At 40.6% G+C, this 24,692-nt stretch overlaps 1 protein-coding gene across 3 annotated transcripts; it reads left to right on the forward strand.

The window, feature by feature from the left end:
• The first annotated feature begins 2,040 nt into the window (after window positions 1-2,040).
• Window positions 2,041-24,459, forward strand: LOC109980824 (proto-oncogene tyrosine-protein kinase Src). 3 transcript variants are annotated; one of them, XM_065954644.1, is made up of 13 exons: window positions 2,047-2,426; window positions 11,830-12,108; window positions 13,998-14,097; window positions 15,209-15,226; window positions 16,302-16,400; window positions 16,643-16,746; window positions 18,922-19,071; window positions 19,153-19,308; window positions 20,016-20,195; window positions 20,512-20,588; window positions 20,684-20,837; window positions 20,950-21,081; window positions 21,547-24,459. In XM_065954644.1, the coding sequence occupies exons 2-13, from the start codon at window positions 11,838-11,840 to the stop codon at window positions 21,753-21,755; spliced, it is 1,650 nt and encodes a 549-aa protein (XP_065810716.1). In that variant the 5' UTR covers window positions 2,047-2,426; window positions 11,830-11,837; the 3' UTR covers window positions 21,756-24,459. The 3 variants fall into 3 exon arrangements, with proteins under 3 accessions (XP_029132363.1, XP_065810716.1, XP_065810717.1); XM_065954645.1 differs by lacking the exon at window positions 15,209-15,226; XM_029276530.2 differs by lacking the exon at window positions 15,209-15,226 and having other exon boundaries at window positions 2,041-2,426; window positions 18,922-19,308.
• The last annotated feature ends 233 nt before the right edge of the window (window positions 24,460-24,692 follow it).

The following is a 24,692-nucleotide window of genomic DNA, read 5'->3' on the forward strand; positions in this document are numbered from 1 at the left end:
ACCTGGACAGTCTTACTTAACTTTTTTTTTTTCATTAAAGAATGTATATTTGTAGGACATCAGTGCAGAATTCGATCTCCAGGATCAATCCCAGTCATATAATTAAAATGACTCAGAGGATTTGTTTTGAAATTACAGGGTGTTTAATATTTCCTGTTTGTGCTCTACAGGAAGAGACTGAGTCCACTGATGGCAAAGTCACTGAACAGATGAAGAAACCTAAAGGACCAGCACCACAGATTCGACAGAAACCAAAGAAGGAGAGCAAAAAGAAGCGATAAACTATGCTGAGTGTGTGTGTGTGTGATTGCTACCTGCTTGTGTGAATGTGTGTTTAGTCATCTTTGAGTCAACATTGGCATTTTCCAAAACTATTTTCACTACATGCCACATTAATGAATAATTCTGTGCAATTAATTTGACATACTTCAGAAATACAACAAGGCTACACAATCAACACAGTTTCACAAAAAGCTTATTGACAACTGTTTATTCAGTTAAATGTGATTTTATTCTTTTTTTATACATTTTAAGTAATTGAATTGCTTTTGGATTACAACAGTTAAATAAATAAATACCTTATGTAGTCATTCATATGGCCTGTTCTTATTTATGGCTGAATTGAATTGAATTTTGGATTAGTTTAAATTATGTGGAATTAGCTCAAGTCCTATCCTTTCATTTACTCACTTTGAAGGGCAGACTAGATCAATGGTGTCCTACTTATGCTGCAGTTTTGTGTGTCAAGAATAAACTTTTCCTTGCAGTTTAGGTATATTCAAGAATGGATTTTGGTTTGTAGACATTTAGATGATAATCAGCAAATAGTGTTGCATACATGCTGGTTATACAATCCATAAAAAGGTAAGTAATAATAATATAAAACCATACAAGTCAGGTTTTCTATTTAGATTATTGCATATTGGCTTTTACCTTTTTTTTTAATCAAGGTGTTATCAAACCCTTAAATAAGAAACGAAGGCTACCCATAAAGCCAGAATAACTCAAAATCAGAATTCAATTAAGAAAGCACTAGAAGTCATTTAGGGAAGTGTGGCAGCCTAGATGATGGAATTACTTTCTAGCTAAAGACTTGTGTAGTATAAAGTAATTAAATAATGTGCATATCAGTATTTTTAGCAATACAAATCTAAATGATAAAACTGCAGGACAGTGTTAGTTTGGCTATGCAGGTTAAAACGTCAACAAATATTAAACAACTTCCGATGCTTAGTTGTCTTAGTCACGTTTTAGGAGTAGGCCAACATATCTTGACTTTAATAAAGTATGGGGGGGGGGGGTGACCTGTGAAGCTGCATTAATGGTTGAATTTCAATATTAATGTGCCAATGAGAAGATACCGTTTATAGCAAGGAAGTCAACGAATTCTGCAAGCGTACGATGAGGCTCCTTCAGGGAGGGGCAACTTCGTGCACAGCAAGGGCCACATCCATTTAATTCTCACTGCCAGGGGGCCAAATTGTAGCATACAAAAAAAACAATTACAGTCAATTATGTCTCAAATGTAACTCAACATATACCAGTGATCAAATATTATTATGGACATATTTCTGGTTTTCATGATTTCATGGCAGATTTTGTCATGTTTTCTTCATGTTGCCAATTAATTGATTGATATGTAAAAATTGGCCTGAGGGCCACGTTGAGGGTTTGATGGGGGCCGCATGTGGCCCCCGGGCCGCCAGTTGCCCACCCCTGTTCTAGTTAGATGACAAGATCGTTTTTTCCTGCTGTAGCCAATAATTACAGTCCATCAGCTGTAGCCTACATTTGGGTCGTGCCGCTTCACCTACTCCCCACAACACAAATGGCTTCTGTACCTTGTCAACAAATTAGAAAGAGATGCTAACCGAGTGTATGATACGCCTGCTGCCAACGCCTCGGTGATTTCCACTGTTACGGCGTCGAGTTACGCAACACGACGTGAATCCTCTTGACTCTACCGCTGCTGCGTAATAGACGTAGCCTACAGTCCGCGCTCATCATATCTGCGCTCTCGTGTTTCGTCAGTGATGCACTATTCCGTGCCTCCCCCCCCCCCCCCCAATACGAGGCATGTCTTCTCCACACCACACCACTCCTTGCTTCCTCGCGTGAATGTGCCGCGCCGTCCTCTCTGCCCAGCTGAACAGGCTCCTTCGCCGTACGTCTGGTGTTTGTCCGGCCCACCGCAGCCGCTCGGCAGCTGTGCCCTCTGCTCCTAAAGGCAGTCCTCGCCATGACCTCCCCTTCCTGCGATACTGCCGAAATTCTCTATTAAATGGGATTCGTGGCTGGCCCGAGGTTTCCACAGCAACTGGCCATCCGCTTCCATTATTTCTCTAATGAGGACAGCCATACGGATTTAACACGTTTCCGCGCTGCGCGTCTCTGATTTTAGGGCTGCATCTCAAGACGCGTCAAAGGTGAGTTAATTACGGCTTGTAACGTTTTAATACGAGAAATGTGGGTTTATCTCGATAGTACACACAGGACTTGTTGTTTGTTTATGCGTAATTTCCTCTACGCGTGTTTTGCACACAATGTAAAATACCCCCCTTTTAGAATATGACTTGTATTTCATTGTTGCACAGGCCATTCAGTCAGCGTAGCTCCCACATTTCATTCGGCCAGTGCCACTCAGTGTGTGCCAGGGCTGCGTTTGTTGACGATTTGCTACAACCCGCACAAAATAGGCACCGTGTGTGCATATTTGCCTCATTGCTGACTTTCCCATGACTAATAATCCTCCGGGAAGACGGAGTTAATTGACTGCGCACAGAAATTAGAGCCAACAATCCATCGAAATTCAAAATGGAGCTGTAACAGCACCTGTTTTGATTCATCAGGCCGCATATGCGCTGTATGTGAGCCGAAGCCCACCACAGCCACAGCAGCATTGTCCACCTTTTATCCCTGTTCCCATTCATAAATCCCTGTTTACGAGCCTAATGTGGATGAGTTTGGCTGACACGGACTGTTTATGTTTTTTGGATGGGTGTTTCTTTTTTTTTTTTCTCCCCCATTTCCTCCCTTAGCAGAGAGACGTTATCATCTTGACAGCTGCTACTCCTGTAAGCAGCTACTACCCCACCCCTTGTTTCTTTGAAAGCAGCTTTGCTGACAACTGGTGTTTAATCCCGTGGAAATAGAATTTTAATTATGTGGTTAATCTATTTACAGTTGGTTTTCGGATTTGGACAAGTCCCAGCTGATTTCCATAAGGAAGTGGATTCAGGTTAGTTTAAACTGAGGCAGGAGAATTGTGGGAAAGCTGAACATTGGATTTGAAACACTGGACAATCAAAGATGTAATGTGCTAGCCTCATATAATATACATGCAGACAGCATAGCCCGAGTAGGAAACTAAATTGGACTGACATTCTCCTTGATGATGTATTAAATAAACTTAGATAACATTTGATAGTATAGTGTGTTAGAGTTCATACTGTTCCTAACAAAAGACTTATTTATGTTTAGGGGTACACCCAAAGAAACCAAAATTCCACAAAAGTCCACTAACACATCTGCATGTCTTGTTTTGTCTGGCCAACTGTTCCAAATGGAAATATATTCAAGTTACTGTCGAAGACAAAGAAAACCAGAAATATGTTTTTCCTAATTGTTCTTGAAAATCACTCCAGCTGTTCATTATTATTTGTGTCTTTTTTTGTCTTATCAATGAATCAATGAATTTCTTATAATGACACTGAGCTAGTTGACTTCAAGTTAGGCGTGTTGTAAATCTGTTTTTGTCTGAAAGCATGAAAAAAATCCACATGTTTGAAGAGAGTCAAAGTTATTTTACAACAAAGAGAAGCAGTCTGTACATTAACCAGAGATCCCAGGCCAAGTCCTTTTGATTTTTGCAGAGCAGTTAATGATTTGCTAAGACTGCCGCACTTCTGGAATAAAAGAGCCTTCATGTCCTCCTTCCCCACCCCTTTGCCCTCCTTCTTTAAGTCTTCCATTCTGTGGCAGCGTTTCCTCAAAGCCTGATCACTCGCTGCAGCCCCGATCCACCCATTACAGATGGACAGAAAACGGAAGTGGGCATTATCAGCCAAGTGACACAAACCCCTTCTTGTCCTCTTGTTTTCCCTATCCGTGTCTCGCCTATTCTCTGTGTTGTTTTTTCTTTAGGAAAAAGGAGATGAGAAAACTAGACCCTCAGACAGGCTCAGACTCAGACTTTTGCAAAGTGAGCAGAGCGAGGTCATCAAAAGATTTGGGGAAAAGATTACTCAGAATATGTGATTGAGGAAGCCACAGCACTAAAACGGGACAATACTTTAGTTATGCGACTGTATTGTGTCTTCTTTGTCCCTCTTTAAATCCACTGCCTCTCTATGTATATAAACACGTCTATATATATAATCTGCCTTTTGTACATGTGGACTGCACTCTTTCATGTTATCGTCCAGCATATTACAGCAGGAGAGGACAGTCATGCTAATGTGCACATTTCCTCTTGTTTTGATCTTGTAGAGCCATCATTGCTGCCCCCCCCCCCCCCCCCCCCACCACCCCTCCTCCTCTCCTCTCCTCCCCAGGGCAAACAATAATTTTCCCATACGGCTGAAACATTGGCCCGAGCTCTTTTCTTTCTCTGCAGCACAGTGGCAACTGTTACCGTCTGTTGTGACTCAGTGAGGTTTGTCATGGCCAAATGTGCTTATGTGCCTGACCAGAAATGTACAGTGTGTGTGCTGAGCTTCAGATGGAGGATTACAAACGCTGATTAGACAAGAAACATGAGGGAGTTTAATTCTTTGTGCAGAATCTTAGCTACTTTTTTAGCACTGAAAGTAACTGTAACTTTATTATCCAGGTTGATTGTTGATTCTGTTTGTATTAAACAATGAAACAATGAAATTAGATACTTATAGCAATTACATTTTCTCAAACCAGACTGCTGCCCACAGATTATTCACGAGATAATTGGCCTGTAAATTAACCAGGCCCTGCAGGAGATGAATGTGAATCTTTATGGTTTTAACGGATGTCCTCCTGTTATTTAAAACAACAACGTTACCTTGACCAATTTCAAATAGCAAATGTATAGGTTACATATAATATGGTTTTGGGCAGTGTTTTGGCGTTTTAAATGAACTGTGCTAAATTTGAGTGTTTTCTTACTTTGTCGAGTAGTCTAAATTTTGAATGTTTGTGTGATCGACAGGGAAATAAGTTGTTATAACATCCTTACTCATGTCAACACAACAATTCATGCCAGTGTTGAGATGTTCTAGTCTGGACGTTAAAGTTTTATTTTTTCTAACCAGGTCCCATTGAGATTAAGAACCTCTTTTCCAAGGGAGACCTGGTCGAGACAGTCAGCAGCAAAAAACACAAAGTTACAGACAGAGACACAAAGTTCAATTTACAAAACACTACATTTTGCATTAGAAGAGAACCATCTGTGAGTCAAATCTGGGAGTGAGTAGTTCAAGCAGTCAAGCTAAAAGTATCAACAGCATAGAATCTGCTTCCAGGTCTTTTCATTTTCGATTTAAAAACATTTAAGGACACCAGATCCTTGAGTTTTAAGTCCCTCTGCCACAGTTTCCAGGCTGAGGGTGCAGAATACCCAAAAGCCCTTTTCCCAATTTCTGTCCAAGCATTTGGGAAAGAGGCGGTTTAACCGTTGGCGAATAGAAGGAACAATTACACCAACAAAAACTGTTTTGGTTGACGTGATTGTTGCATTGAGTCAAACAAATGTTATCTTTAATAATGAGACAGATGTAATATGACTGTGTGGGTTTCTGCACATGCACATATGACACATTTTACAAATACTCACTCTTTTAACTCTAATTTGATAGTTTCAATACCTGGCAGGTGTTCAGACATTCCTTTCAGCCTTACAAACTCTTTTCAGTAACTTTATCACTCTTTTAGTGCTCCCTCTAACACGCAGTATTCAGTCCATGTACACAGACAGTTTTATAGACGTTGTGAGACTTGTCGAGCTCTGACACTGGAATAAAGAAACAGTTTGGTGATAAATGTGCTGCGGAAATTGAAGTGCTCTTGAACTCTACTGTGTTTCTGAGGTAAACACCACTCAGAGAGCGGCCATCGAACAAAGCTTCTATTTGCTATGATTCACATACAATCCTAAGAATCACCTTTCCCACTAAATAACCTGGTAAAACTTTTCTTTCAAACTGGGTCTTTTTTGTGCATTTTCTTCCCTTTTCCTGAAACGTGTTGCGCCTCGTTATACTTTTACTGCAACCATCCAATAAGTACAGCATACTCCTCTGGATAGGAGAGGAATTTAATTGTGATTCATTGATTGAGTCATCGCATAAATACTGTCCAAGAAATGTAGTCCGCAAGAATATGTGAAGAAAAATGATCAATAATACCGACATTGATCCTCTAAAAGTATGTCCACGGCAACCAGTTTTCTTTTTGAATTCAATTTTGATTTGGGTCCAAGGAAACCAGGAAAACAAAGCTTCTTTTGTTACCTTCCCTCCCTCATCCAACCACGTCGCCCTCTTCACTTCCTTCCTCCCATCCCGCCCTCCCACTGCTCAGGTGCCTGCTCTTCTTGCATGCTCTGGCAATCGTAGAAGTGGGTTGCAATCTGGTTCTTGCACATTCCTTCAGGCTCCAGTTGAAAGACAAAACTCACTTGGGATCTTAACATCCCTCCTTGTCTCCACTTACTCATTATTTTTTTCATGCCCCCTCCTTCATTTATTTATATGGCTTTACAATTATCTTATTTTCTTACCTGTGAGCCTTTACTCATCCAGATTACCTCAAGTCTGACTCCCTTGCTCCTACATTTTCCACCATTTAATGTTATTATTTTGAGTCACAATGTTACTTTCTTGCACTCTGTCGCCATGTGATGAAAAGGTGTTAGGTTCAATGTTTACCTACACAGACTGTGAGGCTTTCAAGCGTAGTCCAGTGTTTGCAGCGTCCTGCAGAGGACCAGGAGAAAGTGACTCTCAAAGGACGTGTCTCTGTAATCAGTGTATCGGGATATCATTACAGTGCCGGTTGAGGATCATTACCCTCTATTATCAGTGTGTGCTTAAACCTGATGATTAGTCACTTTTCAGGATCGACTTCACTTTCCTTCAGGCAGAGGATCAGGGTTAGAATATCCTTTTTTTGCTCTACTGATTTGTCCATGAGGAAGAATTCCCTGTGCTGTAGTAATTAGATGGAGGTTTTAAGATATGCGCCTGTATTTTTAGTTCACATTACAATGTGGACTCAATGAACCCTGCACAATGAAAACAGCGCCTTTTATACTGAGTACCCTTTTCTGCAGTATCAATCAAGGAAGGGTACATTTTCTAGACATATGACTGACAGCAGGCGACGAGCCCCCCTTGGGTGCATCTGTACAGTCTAAAGTAAATACAGCTGTTCCTCTATAAAAGCTAGTTGGGACAAACGGCTTTTAACAAGTTTTGATATGTCTGCAGCACTTTGAAACCTGCCAGTTTATGCCAATCTTACCTGATAAAGCAAAGACTCTTTATGTTCTCATGCTGTCTGTCGGCTCTTCAAGCTTTCTGTGTTTGTATGTAAAGTGAAGTGTCTTAAAATACAAACGACAATAGTGATTAACTTGCTGAAGTTACATTCTTGGTACTTAATAAAGCTGCAAAAAAAAAAGATAAAGTGGTCAAGAATTTGAAACCACCCATGGGTTTTATGCAAACATATTCCATTAATATTCGAGAGAGAGAGAGAGAGAGAGAGAGAGAGAGAGAGAGAGAGAGAGGAGATCCTCCTCACCTTCTATCAGCGTCTCCTGTCTCTTATTCTGGAGCAGTTCAGTAGTGAGGAGGAGTTGGTGTCACCTGTATAAGCTGAGAAAACACCAACTATTGCTTCTCACAGATCTTGACTGGTAATAGAAATCGACAAACACACACTATAAAACACTATTCATTTAGATATATCCAATGACACAAGGGCTGGACAATTACTCGACTTACTTAACTATTTTACATGCAAGAGGAAAATCCCAAAATTAATCTAAGTGACAGTGTCTTTCTTGTTTTGCCAACTGTTTGCAAGTTCATGATTCTTATTTTCTTTTCCTGTATTTAACAGCACACTTTGCCACTATCTCTGACTGTTTTAGACTTTAGAGTTTATTGTCTCCATGGAGAAATTCATTTACAAATGACTATATCAACATTAGCAGTCGTCTTAACAACAAACCACAGTATGTTGACACTTCTATTTAACTTCCCATCAACACATAAACCAAGAGGAAATAGTTACTTCACTGAAAAAACCTGTACGGTTAGTCCCAACTGATCTCGTGGGTTTTTGCTTATGTTCTGCTTTTACTATGAAATATGAGGACCACGTATGACAATAGTCCCATCAAATAAAGATCTCTTCTGTGGTTTATGAAAGTCAAGCTGAAGCAACATGATATTCAGTGACATATTAGCTTTTTTAATTTTTTTTATCTCAATTGTTGGCACAGTACAGAATAAAGAAATAGCATTGAATAATGATAGAGAAAAAAATAAAATAAAGAAAGAAAGATAAAGTACTCAATTTCTTTGTCTCATTCCAGTCTTTCATGAAGATACTCATTACAGTCCTTAATATCACAGTAGTCAATTCATTGTCCATTTAGTCTACCTCTTACGACCATATTATTCGAGAGTTCATTACTGAACATAATATCAATGTCAATGTACTCATCACATGCAATAATATCAGTATACTCATCACATACTACTATATTAGCTTCTTTTTGTAAGCTTTTTGTTTGACAATAGCGTGAGAATTTGTTCCTAAATTAACCACTGTTTTTGGGTCTTTCAAGGCAGACATCCCTTAGTAGTTTTTGCAGCGGATCAACACCATAAGAATTGTTTTCTTCATTGTTTGACTATGAGGAATGTTAATTGTACCTTTTTTCTTAAGTGCTCCGGTTATTGTCTAAATACTTTAAGATGGCTCAATGACACTCCTTTTTGCTCACACTTATCCTTGAAACATCTGGGTGTTTCTGAAAGGTGGTACATGGGTGGGACAGTATCAATGGGCAACAAATGGTTAATGGACTTGGACTTGTATAGCACTTTTCTAGTCTTCTAGACTACTCAACGCTGCTTTTACACTACAGGTCACATTCACACCCATTCCTACACTGATGGCAGAGGCTGCTATGTAAAGTGCCCAACTAGAGCAATTCAGGGTTCAGTGTCTTGACACTCTGACAAACTCCACCATTGAGTCACAGCAGCCCCAACAAGGTCCTTTACTGATACTGTGGTTTGTCAAAATTCAGATTCTGCTATACTCTTTTTTTTTCATACCACGTGTCTTAAAACAATAAATCTCAATTTGTATTCATGTTCAATAGTATCAAATAGTATGGTGGCTTTAAGAAAACTACAGACTAAAACTTCAGTCATCTAAACAAAACCAAAGGTCATGTTTATGTCTCTTACAAACAGAGAACAGTGGAGTGGAAGTGACAATGTCGGAATTGCATAGATACGTTGGCAAAGTTTCGGTATTGAAACATTGCAAATTTGTAGGAGCTTATTAGTCATTTTTGGTAATTATAAAGAAGAAGTAACCCAATATTTAAGGCCTAGGACTTATATTTATCTTGCTGTCATATGGAAACAGGTATCGATATATTTTTTACTAATATCATATCAAATTTAAAAAAATCTGGTATCCTGACAACCCTGCTAATATCCAAACTTGGTAGATGCATCGAGCGGTTTACTCTTCATGCAATTCACACAGTGCTGTCCACTTCTCCTATGGGTCTATCTCTGTGTGACTCAGTGTTACACCATGGGATACATTAACCCCCCCAGTGCGCCAGATTACATCCTGGCAGGAGTTGAATCAAAGCTTGCCTGACTCTACATGTGGGCTTGAATATGCTCACACTTGTGCACGTTCATGCAGCTTACATGCCCACCCGTCTCCACAGTGGGATCCCTCCATATCTTTGAGCTTTTCCCATACCTGTGTAATTATATTATGCTCGCACATTACACTTAAAACACCCACTAAGCCGCAGCTGTCCGTACAGTACACAACGACCACCTACGCAATCTTTTTACAGCCACAGCCAGTTCCTTCCTCCTCGTCTGTTAATAACCCTCTCCGGCCTGTCTATCACGCTCACACGGATGCATGCATGTGTTGGAAAAGGGGATGTGAGACGACACTGTGTGCTGGGTGTTAGTGTGCGATAGAGCCTTGTTTCCCAGAGACCCAAGGAACAGCTGCTCACACGCACACACACACACACACCAACAACACCTACACATACTGTCTAGAACTGAGAGTGCCTGTATTCACAGAGGAACAAGGCTGTTTCATGAGTGTATGACTGTCTCTGTTTCAGTTGGACTGAAATAGCCGGTCTCACTGTGAGTCACTCGAAAATGACTCGAGGGATGGTCAGACTCGATGTATGAACGGCACTCAAACTTTCTATGGGTGCTCCTGACGGTCTCAACATGTTTGTCTTTGTCTGCACTCATGATGACAGCGTGCTTTTGTCGAGCTCACCTGCAAATTTCAGGACCAGGATGGAAAGGAGAAGTGTGATTACCTGTCGGAGATCAAACTGTTTCTGTCCCTGTAACCTCCACAGTATAAGCCCTTGGTTTCATTACACCTGTGCTCTGTTTGGAGCGGTGTTTTCCTTGCAGATGTGTATTGATTCAGCACAGATTGAATCAACAGATAGGAATGACCTTGAATGCGTGTTGACGGTTTCAAGGTGTCCTGTTCGCAGAGTATTTGCATGCTAAACGGCTCTAACTGAACCTGGAACAGCTCCAAGGATGCTCTGTGTTGGATTAGGAGAGGCGAGATGAAAGCTCACAGCACACGCTGCAGAAAAGATTATTTAGTTTGAGAAAGGTGAATGAACAGAAACAGGGTCATTTCCTGTTCCTGAATGAACAGCTTCCATCTTCTGACAGGATGGATTAAATCATCTGGAGTTAGACACAATTTGTTTCTCATGACAGTAATTATTACATGTGCTTAGAAATTAACACCATACTGCCTTAGAAATTAACTTCCTAATTTCAAACAAAATGTAATCAAAATAATATCTGGCTGGTTTAACATCTTTTTTCCTGATGGGTAACAAATTGTGGGGGTCAGAGTTGATCTACAAAATGAATTTGAAGCTTGATCCAAAGGTAACTAGGTTTGGTTAAAGATTTTGAAGATGTTTCCAACTCTCCTACAAAAGGCTTTTTCAGTTCTAAACTAACTGGTGGGCGGAGCCTCTGTAGATCATTAGCATGCCAATGAACACTTTAGCATGAGGAGAGGTGAAACGTCTTTAAGATCTTCAACCGTGTCCAGTTGCCTTTGGATCAAGCTTTGAATTACTGTGACCTGGACTACTGAGAACCTACACAGACATCGATAAAATGAAACTTTCCACTGTTTCAGAGATGAGTTGAGTCCTCTCACCACAATTCAAAGTTAAATGAAATGCACCTCTCCATACGATTTGACTCATTTTTAAAATCAAAAGAGGATAAAGATGTGAATATTCCATATTTGGCAGTGAGGCTAACTAACTTCATTATCGATCAATCTGTGACTTTTTTATGATTGATAGTTTTATTGTTTAGTCTTTAAAATGTAACTAAATGTGTCTTGTAATGCTTTTGGTTGATTAATCAGAGGCAGTTCTGTTGACTGACGGAGTGAAAAATTCTTTCAGCCCTATTTTATTTAAAACAAGAGATGGAGACTACAACCCAGAGATCCCTCTTGGGACAGAAAAGTACTGCACTCTTACTCATCACTTGGCTCACTTCCCAGGTCTGCACATGGGGGCGGGCAAGAGCAAGCCCAAGGAGCCGGGCCAGCGTTCCATGAGCCTGGACGGCACCATCGGCACAGGCTCAGACAGCGGGCACTTCCACCACCTGGGCCCCGCCCAGCAGACCCAAACCCCCAACAGGAGCCCTGCAGTAGGGACAGGCAGGCGGGGACATCAAGGGCACCAGCACGCCCCAACAAACACACCTGAGCTGGCTCTGTTTGGAGGGGTGGACCACACAGGCACCATCACCTCACCTCAGAGAGGGCCTCTGTCAGGTAGGTCACAGGAAAGTCCTGAAATATTTCAGATGTCAGTGATCAATGACATCTTTGAATAGCAAAGACAACATTCTATTGTTGAGTCTTACTGTTGAGATGATGACTCTGACTTATTGTCATTTTGTTCTGAAGTTTTCCTTTAAGCAGTTAAGGTACTCCTATTTTCCATTTAAAGGGACTAAGATGAGAACAATGAAACCACAGTCATGTCTGTATGCCTAATGTAATGTGCATCAGCCAGCAGCTGGTTAGCTTAGCACAAAGAGTGTAAACTCTTTAATTTTCTGTGCAGGGGGAAGAAAATCCACCTAGATTCTTCAAACAAGGAGAAACTTCCACTGTTGAAAAATGAAACCAAAGCAAAAAACTGCAGTTCCCAAATGTTCACTTGAGTCTTACTTTAAAACCAAGGCATCTCCATTAGAGCCTTTATCAAAACACCCATTTTTACAGCAGAAATAAACATGTTTATAGCCTGCTTCAAACTCTGATTTGTTTTCTATAACTCATTCATTTAAATTTCATGTAGAGTTATGCATACATTTGCCTAGATGTGGATGTGTCTGATTAAACTGACAGGTGGGCATGTTGTAGCTTCTCACCAGGAGGCTGAAGGAATGCCTCAACTCAGCCTCTCTAGATTGATCAAAAGTTGGAGGTGGCATTTCCCAAATGGCCACTTCCATGTTAGTCTTTAAAACGCCTCTTCAGAAAGCAGTTGGTGACTTAACTGAGACTAGGTCTGTGTTTTATAAAGTCTATGTTTAAAACTCGGTAATGAAATCTTATAGTTGAATTCATACAAGATTGAAATGACACGTTTCAGATATTCAGGGCATAAACAGACTATCGATGACTTAAAGCGTCCTCATAGTGACAAAACTACAGAAAATTACTGAGCCTGGAAAAGAATCAGCCCTGAACACTCTGTATTAATGAGTGCATTTTAAAAGTGTTGGTTGGCAGATTTTTTGGTTAGTTCTATCCAGTCTTTGTCTGAAGTAATGCAAAAGTCTCCAGGCTCCAATACATTAAAAAGACAATTAAGATGGAAAAAACAGATCAGCAAGAAATCAGAAAGACTGTTTTGAAGTAGAGTTGCAGTTATATTGCATGCACAACGACCAGACATTGCCCAGAGTAGTCTACAAAAAAGGATTTCTTTTTTGAGTGTAAATAAAGTTTTGAAGCTGAGCAGAACTCCCCACAGATAAGATTCAAACTTCAGTCTAAGAGCAAAAAGAAAAAAACTTGTTTAAAAACAGATCCACAGTGAGTGATAGTTTCGGAGATATTTTGTTTACACTGTTTTCTTTTCCCAACATCAGCTTTCAAATATTCTTTTTCCTTGATCCCCGTCACAGCCCACTGTCCAGACTTGACTCCACATTAAGCTGTAATGTGTCTAGGCTGGCCAGATGGTTGGGTTAATGTCACTCCTTCCTTCCAGACAGCAGAGAGCTGCTGGTGTACCCTCTCTGCTGGCCGCCTCCACCTGTGCGTCTAATGACTCGATCGATGTTTGGTCTGGAGAGTTCCTAGGTGTAGATCACAGGTTTATTAAATAGAAGGAGGGGAAAGCTGCACAGAAAATAGAAAGAGATAGGTGTAACGGCTTTGTCCTTCACGGACGGTCGGTCATGAGCAGCCTGAATGTCGATACTTCTCATTAGGCCTTGATAAATTGTTTGATTTGGATATGGAGCAGAGGAAACATAATAAGATTTATAGCCGCACAGCGGATTGAGCGAATTATAATCAAGAGCCGGCCCTGTATTATTGAAGAAACATTACGGAAGTAAATGTGAATAAGGTTTAAGAAGGGGAGGTTTAATTACATTGTTCCCTCACTCTGTATATTTCTGTGTGTGCGTCATTTCTTACAGGAGGCGTCACTACATTTGTAGCGCTGTATGACTATGAGTCACGGACAGCGTCTGATCTGACCTTTAGGAAAGGCGACAGGTTGCAGATTGTCAACAACACGTAAGAAGAAACTGTCATCCTTCTCTTTCTCTGTGATGCCACAACCTAACATAACACCTAACCGAGCAGATTTGTAGTCACACAAACGGCGACATGAATGAACACAGACAGAGCTGGTAACTGTGGAGCCATGCAGACAACAGAGTCAAATCTTCTCCATCTGTTCACTAAAACGAAGCAGAGCGGCTCTTTACTAATGCAATCTGTTCCTGTTGGGTGTCTGTCATCTTCATTCTCTTCATAGAGAGCCTGTCGCTGCACTCAAATGTCCTCATAACACCTGCAAAATCTGCTTTGACTTTGAAGTTTGTCTGTGATTTTATGTCATTTAAGATAGATACAACTTAGTGTTTAATAGCTGTGAAAAGTTTATTTTAAAGATGTTTCTAAGTAAAGGCATCTGCAGCCTAATTCACGTGTTTGAAATCGAAACAGTAGCCTTTTCTTTCCCTCTGAGCTCTTTCCATGACTTCCTGCAGTAAGTGTGGTCTGCTGTTCTTCAGAGTCTGGCACTACACAGCAGAGCTCGTGAATATTATTAATGCATGCGTTGTTAATATTGCACAATGACACAGTTATGGTATCTATATTTCAAAACAGTATTCAGCATTCTTATTTTGAAAGCAAATACTGACTTAAAAGTAGTGAGGCTGTATCTGAAGTGAGTCCCACATGATCCCTCTATGCTGCTCGGATCATTTATGGATTTTTAATAGGATGCATTCCCACAATTATTTAAACTAATACAGCATGCACTGAAATGTGCATTGAAGCTTAAAACATTAAAAGCACAAAAGTTCATGCCAACCCCACTGTGTAGTCCCAGAGCATTATCAGCTCCTCTGCTATCTGTCTGTCTGTGTGTGTGTCTGTCTGTCTGTCTGTCTGTGTGTGTGTGTGTCTGTCTGTGTGTATGTCTGTGTGTCTGTCTGTGTGTCTGTGTGTGTGTGTGTCTGTCTGTGTGTCTGTCTGTGTGTCTGTTTGTCTGTCTGTCTGTCTGTTGCTGCTCGCCTTGCTGCATCTCCTCACTTTGTGTTTTTGATGTGTCTGCTGTGTCTGTTATCTCTCCCTCTCTCTCTCTTTCCTTCTCATGCTTCATGGTTTCTCCTAGGAAAAAGTACAGCTTCAGGTCAGTAATACTTAATGCAATAAAAACCTCACGCAACCTTTTGTTCACACTCCCTCTGCCGCTGCTTGGATGTGTTTGATTCGGCTCGTAGTGTAACTGTGATAAATAAGTAAAACATTTGAGTGAATTGCTGCTCTAACCTGCTCGGGTAACATTTTGAATGTTTCTGGATATGAAGCTAAATGTAAAACTTTAAAATGTACAGAGGGATATTAAAAGTGGAACAAAAGGTTGCCTGTGTCTGCCTGTTTCCTCTCTTACGTATTACTCTTTGCATTTTAGTGTGGGATGGGATGATTGTTTTTAAACCACAGCCTTTCAGGTTTCCTCTTTACGAGCCATATGTCAAACAATGTGGAAGTTAAACTTGTATATGAAGTCCATGATTTCACTCTGACACAATCTGTCACACCCTGTGGTGATGATGATGTTGTATTTAATGGATACTCTGGTTCATGTTTTTGTCTTAATGACAATGAAAAGACCAAAACAACATGTATTTTTTGTAGCAGGTTTTGTCTCTGCTGACATTAAGTGTATCTACTGAACCAATCTTCATTATGATGAACATAAACACTGCAGTTTATACTGAGTCATTCAAGCATACAACTTCCTTAAGGTGTAAACACATCCTATAGCACAAAATATATTCATCCACAGTTAAAAATAGATCCTAACTAATGCATGTAATACTCTTGCTGTAAACTACAGCACATGACTGTTTTTGTAAAGGATGCCCTTTTCAACTTGGAACTTCATAAATATGTTTTAAATGAATCTCTATTAGTTCACAGTGTAGATAAGATTGTTTTATTTGGTTATTCAAGGCATTTGATGCAATAGAAACAATATATATTCCCTCCGTTCGTATTCTTTTAAGCGTTATTCTTACATCAATTATGATGTTTAGTAATACAAGATTAGCTAAAAAATCACAACAGTAATACATGCTATCATTGCAGCGCTGCGTTTTCTGTTCATGGTTGACTCTTCCTCTCTCTCTCTCTCTCTCTCTCTCTCTCTCTCTCTCTCTCGCTCGCTCGCTCGCTCGCTCCTCTTTCTCTTTCTTTAACAGAGAAGGGGACTGGTGGCTCGCTCGCTCTCTGACGACAGGAGAGAGCGGATACATCCCAAGCAACTACGTGGCTCCTTCTGACTCCATCCAAGCAGAAGAGTACAGAAATCCTTTCCTCCTGCAGTTTTTGAGGCTTTTTTCTTAGCTGAAAAGCCCGAATCAAGCAATATACTCTACTGTTTCTATAACTACAAGATAATACAAATAGTATAGAGACAGTAAATCCATACATACCTTCCAGTGCAGCCTTCTCTATTTCCTGTGAAAAAGCCTGCCTGCCTGCTCCCATCGCTCAGTCGTAGCTTCACACTGATCTCATTCTCTGTGGCCCACTTTGACAGGTGGTATTTTGGGAGGATCACTCGACGCGACTCAGAGAGGCTCCTTTTGAACTTACAGAACAGACGAGGAACGTTCCTGGTGAGAGAGAGCGAGACCACGAAAGGTGAGAGAGAGCAGACGTCTGCATCACTTCAGAGGCTACAGTTGTTATCAAGACGGTCCAATTAGATATCCTGCTTTTCTCCCCGTCTGTTTCTTATGATGTTTTAAAATCTGGGTCTCTCGGGTTATTCTGTGGTTAGTCTCTACAGATGAATACCTACCTTCCTTTGATTAAAATGCAGACTGATTGCACTTAAATATAAATGTACAATATAGTTGTATATACATCGAATAACCTTGACTAAGCCTCGAGGTCTGAACAGACAGCCGGAACAATCAACAGATAATACATTTGATTGTATTTTTTTTCAAGAAAAAATGCACAAATTTATCAGTCACAGGTTCTCAAATAAAAAAAATGAACTGTTCTCCCTTTTCTTTATAATTATACAAGAAATGTGAAGATGTCAGCCTGCACTTTGAGAGCACTTCACCCTTTTTATTAATGATATTTCACACATTAAATGTCACAAGTCAGTTGCAAAGTCATTGAAAGATTAATCAATGTTAAAAAGTAAGCATAACTTACAGCTTGACCTGCACATTTTGTGTATGGTCCGCTGGAATGCGGAGGCTAAGAATAACAGCTTCACATTCAAATCAGTGCAGCACATTTCCAGAGACAAACTACAGCACAAACTCACTTCAATATGAAAACAACAGACAGAGAGACAGAGATTTTGAGTCATACCTTCTGGAGGTTCACCCGGATGTCAGGAGCTGCATGTTTTCTTGTCAGAAAAAAATGTGACTAGAGAACACATTTTATAAAAGCTTTTTATTTTACAGTCGCCGTGTCTCTAAAACGTGTGAAAAAAGAGGTGATGACGCCTTCACTGTGTCCCTGGAGTTTACTCTGTGCAGCAAGTGCGAACTTCCTTTGAGTGAAGTCAATCTTCAGGGACTCAATGTGATGGAGGAAGCAGCTCGTAATTAAGTCATTTGTTAACTTTCACTCAGGCCCGTGGCACTGGATCTAGATCTCTGAAACCGTTAGATCTCAGTCCCTGTGACGTGGTCTGGCTCTTCAGGGGGGCTGTTTTGGAGGAAGTGGGGAAGAAATGGGAAAAGAGCTCAGTGGAGTGAAGCTGGTGAATGGATAGGGGTGAATCACTCTGCCAGAACTAGGTCAACCTAGGAGGGTGCTGGATTTCCCTGTGGCTATAAGTCTCTGTTCTCCAAGCATACGCACACACACACACACACACACACACACACACACTGACTGAAAGATGGGAGGAGAGGCATGAAGAGGGGGAGACTTGTAGGAAAGGGGGAGGATTGGGGAGAGAAGGAGGAGCTCTGGCAGGAGGTGAGTTGGCCTCTGGCTGCATTTGTATCACATGTCAAATGTGAGGTTCAGATTTTGACACAGAGGAGCAGAAGCTTGCTGCACATGAAGTGTAAATCATGCCAGACTGATGGCGATACATCTTATCATTTTTAACCTCTCAGGCTAGATGTACACAAGTTGAAAACTTTTCTAAATCTATATCTTGTTTTCTTTCTTTTAACGCAGATCATGATAGCATTATGTTCTGGTTTTCTTTAGTTTGATACATGTCGGTTTCAGCATGAAGGTTAGGAGAGGTCCCAGGGTTAAACTACTGCAATCGTATTCCTATGATCGGTTCAATTAGCCATCCCTTTGGTTACTTTTTGTCTAAAATCATAGAAGGAGTGTGTCAGTCTTGAAGATGGGTTTCTTTCTGACAAGTGAGGATCAGTCAGTAAAACTGCACATCAAAGACATTGATTTTTCATGTTCCTTTACTGTGTTACACCCTCCCTGTGGAGCTTTGGTTTGCTAAGTCAGCTCAGCCATTTGAATCAGTCTTTTACTCATGCCACAGTTTTAAGGTTTTGAATTTTGTTTTTGGTTGTAATTTTGACCTCATAGTGTTTTTGTTTAATTTTCTGGAAGGTAGCTATACTAAACAGTCCGAAAATGATTTCTGTTGTATTCAATAAAGTCATTCTGTACTTAGTTGTGGGCCATGGACAAGGACAGAAAGGTGTAGCCACATTTCATGGGCCCTTTGAGGGGCCATCGGGGACTCACCCAGCACAGCTGCTGTGTTGGGAAACTCCACAGAGCAGCTGTCACACGGGCCCAGATCCCGCCTGCTTTAACTGCTCTAACCTGTCTCTGTCTGTTGTCTCGTCTCGGTCACAGGAGCATACTGCCTCTCAGTGCTGGATTATGACAACACCAAAGGTCTGAATGTTAAACATTACAAGATCAGGAAGCTGGACAGCGGAGGTTTCTACATTACCTCCCGCACCCAGTTCACCAGCCTGCAACAGCTAGTCTTCCACTACCGCAGTGAGTACAGCTGCCCTCTAATGGTCAACTGGGATTTAAAATGTTGCCCTTCACCTGCTCATTTACTTTGTTGTCTTTCAGAGCACTCTGATGGGCTTTGCCACGCTCTGACAGAAGTATGTCCTGTGGCCAAACCTCAGACCCAGGGCCTGGCCAGAGACGCCTGGGAGATTCCCAGAGAGTCGCTCCGCCTCGACCTCAAACTGGGACAGGGCTGCTTTGGAGAAGTCTGGATGGGTAAGAAATACACACCAAGTCTCTTTCTTTTTATGGACTGATGCTCTCTTGCTACATACCAGATAGACAGGTTAGACCCTAAAATACAATAGGAGTGCATTGATAAGGTGAGTAGTTGTAGGAGATATTATAGGTAATATATTTATCAGCTAATTTCCTTTTTTGATCAGGAAGAGAATAAAACATCTAGGCTCCACTCATTCTTTTAGCACTCTTAGCTCTCAGCAGAGGCAGCAGAAACAGCTAGCTAACAGTGTGAATACAAACAAGATGTTAATGTGTGCAGAGAGGTGATGATGTGTGCAGTTTCTTAGGCCAGCTGTCTGAAGGTCTTTATAAATATCTAGTTAATAGGTTGCTGATGCAGCGTTACAAAAGTTAATTTAAAAAATTGTAAAATATTTTTTTAACATGTATTTGATGAAAACATATGAAGCAAACAAAAATCAAAACCCAACCTAAAGATACACACACCTGCCCCCTCTCACACAAACAAACAAACAAACACACACACGCACACACACACACACACACACTCACAAACACAAAAACACAACACACACACTCACACAAACGCACACACAAGCACACTATGCAGAGAGGACTGGTGCAAACACCTTGAAATGTAAGAAATGTATCTAAACTGTGTTTTAAGGACAGAAATGTCCTATCATTAAAAGTGATACAATCCTATTATTTTGCGACAGGTACGTGGAACGGTACCACACGGGTAGCCATTAAGACCTTGAAACCCGGCACCATGTCTCCAGAGGCTTTTCTTCAGGAAGCCCAGGTCATGAAGAAGCTGAGGCATGAGAAGCTGGTGCAGCTGTACGCTGTTGTGTCAGAGGAACCAATCTACATTGTTACTGAATATATGAGCCAAGGTAATGCATGAAGATGCTGGGTTATAAACCTTTACTACTTTAATTACTGTAAGATATCAAAACCAGAAAAAAGGATTGTTTTTATACTAAAGTATGTTTTTTTTTTTTATCAGTACTAGTATTCAAACATTTTAAACATTACCGGTACACACAGTAACCTTGCTTATTATAGTGAATTTATTAACAAGCATTTGCCATTTCATTTACAACAATAACAACAACAACAACAACAACAACAACAACAGACGATTGCTCATATATTTCTTGGTCTTTTATTGTTGCATTATCTACAATTCATGATGTTTTGCACTCACAGGTAGTTTACTGGACTTCCTGAAAGGGGACGCAGGAAAGATGCTTCGTCTGCCTCAGCTGGTCGACATGTCTGCGCAGGTAAGATTACTCATAATCCACCCACACTCATATTACTAACACTTATATTTGTGTGTCTTATACAATCCCTGACCTCTCTTCCTCACCTGCTGCAGATTGCTGCAGGCATGGCCTACGTGGAGAGGATGAACTATGTTCACAGGGACCTGCGGGCTGCGAACATCCTGGTGGGAGACAGTCTGGTGTGTAAAGTGGCCGACTTTGGTCTGGCACGACTCATTGAAGACAATGAGTACACAGCGAGACAGGGTAAGTCCATGCTTCCTCTTTCCACAGTAGATTATTATATTCCTTATAGTGTGACTGAACAGTGGAAACATGTTGTTTTATTGTTCTTTCACACAACTTTTTGTTTCCATAGGAGCTAAGTTTCCGATCAAGTGGACAGCCCCGGAGGCCGCTCTGTACGGCCGATTCACCATCAAATCTGACGTCTGGTCCTTTGGTGTGCTGCTCACAGAGCTGGCAACTAAAGGCAGAGTCCCCTATCCAGGTGAGGACTTCACATGCCCACCAACAAAATCAGCACCCCCCCCCCTTTTTTTTTTTAAATAACAATTAGAACAGTTCAGAAGTGAAACATATAAATAAGTCAATAAGAGATGATTTTAAAAGAAAGTGAAGTAAGCTATTCTAAAATGATTTTTTCAGCCTATGGTGCCTTTCTGTTGTCTTCAGGACTTAAACTACAGATAGTAGTTTTTAAAAATCTACAGTAGACAACATTTTGGTGCCATACTATGCAGTCAAGACAAACAATTCAAGTCAATTCTAAAATGGACAAACAGCCCGCAAAAGAGCAGCTAAACAAGAGAAATATGGCCATGCTTCTGTATAATCACAAAACGTATTTTTTAATACTTTTATCTTTTAAGTTTTATATGTTTAAAAATAAGTTTCATTTAAAAGGACCCAAGTATTTTACCCCCTAAATCGAACCTCCTGTGTTTCCGGTCAGGTATGGTCAACCGCGAGGTGCTGGACCAGGTGGAGCGCGGCTACAGGATGCCCTGCCCGTCCGAGTGCCCCAGCTCCTTACACGAGCTCATGCTGTCCTGCTGGAGGAAAGACCCGGAGGAGAGGCCGACGTTTGAGTACCTGCAGGGCTTCCTTGAGGACTACTTCACCTCCACAGAACCCCAGTATCAGCCTGGGGAGAACCTATAGAACCACACAGAACCAAACCTGGGGAGAGGGAAACCTCCACACAAAACAATCTGCACTAACCGACCTCAGAGGAGAACCTGTGGGAGGATCTGAGCCTGTGAAACTCACCTGGGAGGAACCTTAGTTTCTTCTGTAGAAGTAAAACCGAGATAGAAACTGTAGATGTTATCATGTGCCATAAAGGAACTGCTACAGAAGAACCTGGAGAACCTCCTTTCTGCAATCACTCAACTGTTTACTGACGGTTTCCCTGCAGGAGTGAGGCACCGGGCTGTGAAGTAGAACTCCTGCTAGACTTACTCTGGCTCTGATTTGATTTGATGAATTACACATTTGCGGGTAAATGTTTCTGAAAGGTGCAACTGCCGTGGCAGGATACGAATCAGGATTATCAGGCGAATTGAGGGGGAAAGAATAAACCTCCAGACGAAGAGAGAACGTCAGGAGAGGATATTTCAAATCGGATGTTTATCGAACCCTGACGCTTTCCCTCTTCTGTCAAGTCTTCACCCTCGTCTGGTACCTTTCTCATCCCCACAGAAGAGCACCGCCACTGTGGCTCAGGTGCCAAAGTAAAGTCTGTCCCTCCTGCTTCTCTTCCTCTAGTTTTCTTTCTCAGTATCTCCCCCTAGTTTTTCCTCAAGTGCTGCTTCTTTAAAAGTGTCTCCGGGAAAACTCATCTCTGGAACTCCACTTTGTATCTTTATTTATGTTTACTTGGACAATAAGCGTCCTGTAATTGAAGGTTTTTAGTTCACCATATAGGTAAGGTTGTTAGAACCACTATCAAGGTAGTGCTGATGTAAATGTACTCACCAGGAAGATTCTGTAACACTGAAAATGAAAATGAGGCGAATTCAAGAAAAACTTGAGGCCTTCCTCCTTTTCTCTCGCTGTATTCATCACATACAGCCACCTGGACCCAACCTTGATTATTAAAAATAACTTGATGCAGGTAGTGTTTGAATGCTTGTTCATTTTATTGACCTTGATTTTATCTGGAAAGCTGCATTAATCATAATCAGCACACTTTATAGTGGCAGTTTTAATGGATATCAGCTCATTTCCTCAGAGGCATAAACGGGGTAACCTACTAAGAGGCTGATATGACTACAAAAGTGATCACACACTGAAGAGTGTACAATCCTTTGTTCTGTGCCAAACAAATCACATTTCTTGACTGCTCTCCATGTATATAATGTTTTATTATCCAAGGGGCTTAATGGGTTTTTAAGGTCTCAAACAGGCAATTTTTTCGTTTTTAGAAAAAACTTCATGATTTCCCTCTAAACAGGACACATGATCCTGTTGCAGATTTCATTCACTTCACAGCTGTTGTGTCAATAAAAAATATGCAACCAGGCGGCCCTAACTAAACTGTCAAACTTTGATCAGGTAACCCTAATAAAACTGTGTTTATGACTTTACTACGAGAATAGATTTGAAGACCAGTTAGCATGCTTGTGTGCCGTTCTTCTCTTGACCATTAGCTGGGTTTGTATTTATGCTGTACTGTATACATCAACACATGTATGTTTACTTTAGTCAAGGTTCAGGAAAGGAGAGGGCATCATAAACAGACTTTTGTACCATCAACATACACTGTTTTTTTAATATATATATATCTCTTACCCACTGCTGCCAGTTCTCACTGTCATACTGTACATACTGTAGCTCTTTAGGGTCGGTTTTTGTATCATGTTGGCCACTTTCAAATGGCAGGTACAGTATTTATGTTGGGTGTCACACATTTCACACTGGTTTAGTTTATGAGGTATGAAGTTTATGAAGTAGTCAATGCAGCAACAGTAGATATAAAGTGATAGATTGTTACTTATGAATACAGTGAAACCAGTAATACAAATAAATGAGCCATGAAACGGTGAGAGAAATGGTCTGTGCCCGAAAAAACACCATCAAAATAAGACCCAGTGATGTGAATTCAATAACACCCAGAGACAAAATGAATCATTAATGTGGACAAATGTGAAACCAGAAGGAAAAAGGAGTTTGGGTTGTGATAGGACATGAAAAATGAGGACAAAGATGTAAATAGTATCTTAAACAAATGACTGTGACGATCATGTAATTTGTTTTTTTTTTTGTAGTTTTCTTTTATTGCTCCTCCATTTTTTTTTAAAGTGATGCACGCCTGCTTCCAAAATGTTTGAATAATAAGATGCTTCTGTAAACAGAGCTGTAAGGAAGGCTTTCTTTTTTAATATTAGACTTACAAAGTAGATTAAATCATATCTGCAAAAGACAATTTTAATATTGGACTTGACGTATGAATATTTCCAAGAACTTCATTGCTTTCCTCTTTCTCAAATGAGGAATAGCCTGTTTGTTGTGACGCACTGAGCCGCCAGTGAGTCACCAGGACAAAGTGGAAGTTTGACAGGCTCATGACGAGTATGAGTAACGCCAAGGTCTGATTGGATATCCTGTGCCATATTCAAGAAGTGTCTCAGTCTTGTTTTATTTTTTTCATGTTATTTTTTTATGAATCTATGCAGTTCGGGTTTGGCATTCCTGCAACTTCACGGCCATGTGTCAAAAACAAAGATCCTAAACTGAAGGTGTGAGCATTTTGTAAGGACTTCTCTCGTCCTTTTGTTTTGTTTCAAATGTAACAGGATTGAAATGGGTATCGTGCCACTTTATGTTGATCTTTAAATGTGCAATAAATTATATTTCAAATGTGTTTTGATAAGAGTGTGTGCTGGTGTGTATCTTGCTGAACAGACATGACTCAGTACCTTCTTAATAAAGTAACAAGTTTGCTGAATGTTTAAGAGAAGTAAACCTGCGATGCCTGGATTTTAAGTGAAGGTGGTCTCCCTGAGACATCTAGGTCAAGTAGAAACCCTTTATTACTGAAAAAAAGGACAGAATTCATGGGGAAAATGAATGCTGCTGCTAAAAACAAAACAAAAA

Source organism: Labrus bergylta, chromosome 5 (assembly GCF_963930695.1).
Source record: "Labrus bergylta chromosome 5, fLabBer1.1, whole genome shotgun sequence".
Taxonomy (NCBI): domain Eukaryota; kingdom Metazoa; phylum Chordata; class Actinopteri; order Labriformes; family Labridae; genus Labrus; species Labrus bergylta.

Coding starts and splice junctions, on each gene's coding strand:
- LOC109980824 (XM_029276530.2), top strand. CDS start 11,838: ATGGGGGCGGGCAAGAGCAAGCCCAAGGAGCCGGGCCAGCGTTCCATG. Junction 16,747..18,921: donor AGAGAGCGAGACCACGAAAG/GTGAGAGAGAGC, acceptor TCTCGGTCACAG/GAGCATACTGCCTCTCAGTG. Junction 20,838..20,949: donor TGAGTACACAGCGAGACAGG/GTAAGTCCATGC, acceptor TTGTTTCCATAG/GAGCTAAGTTTCCGATCAAG.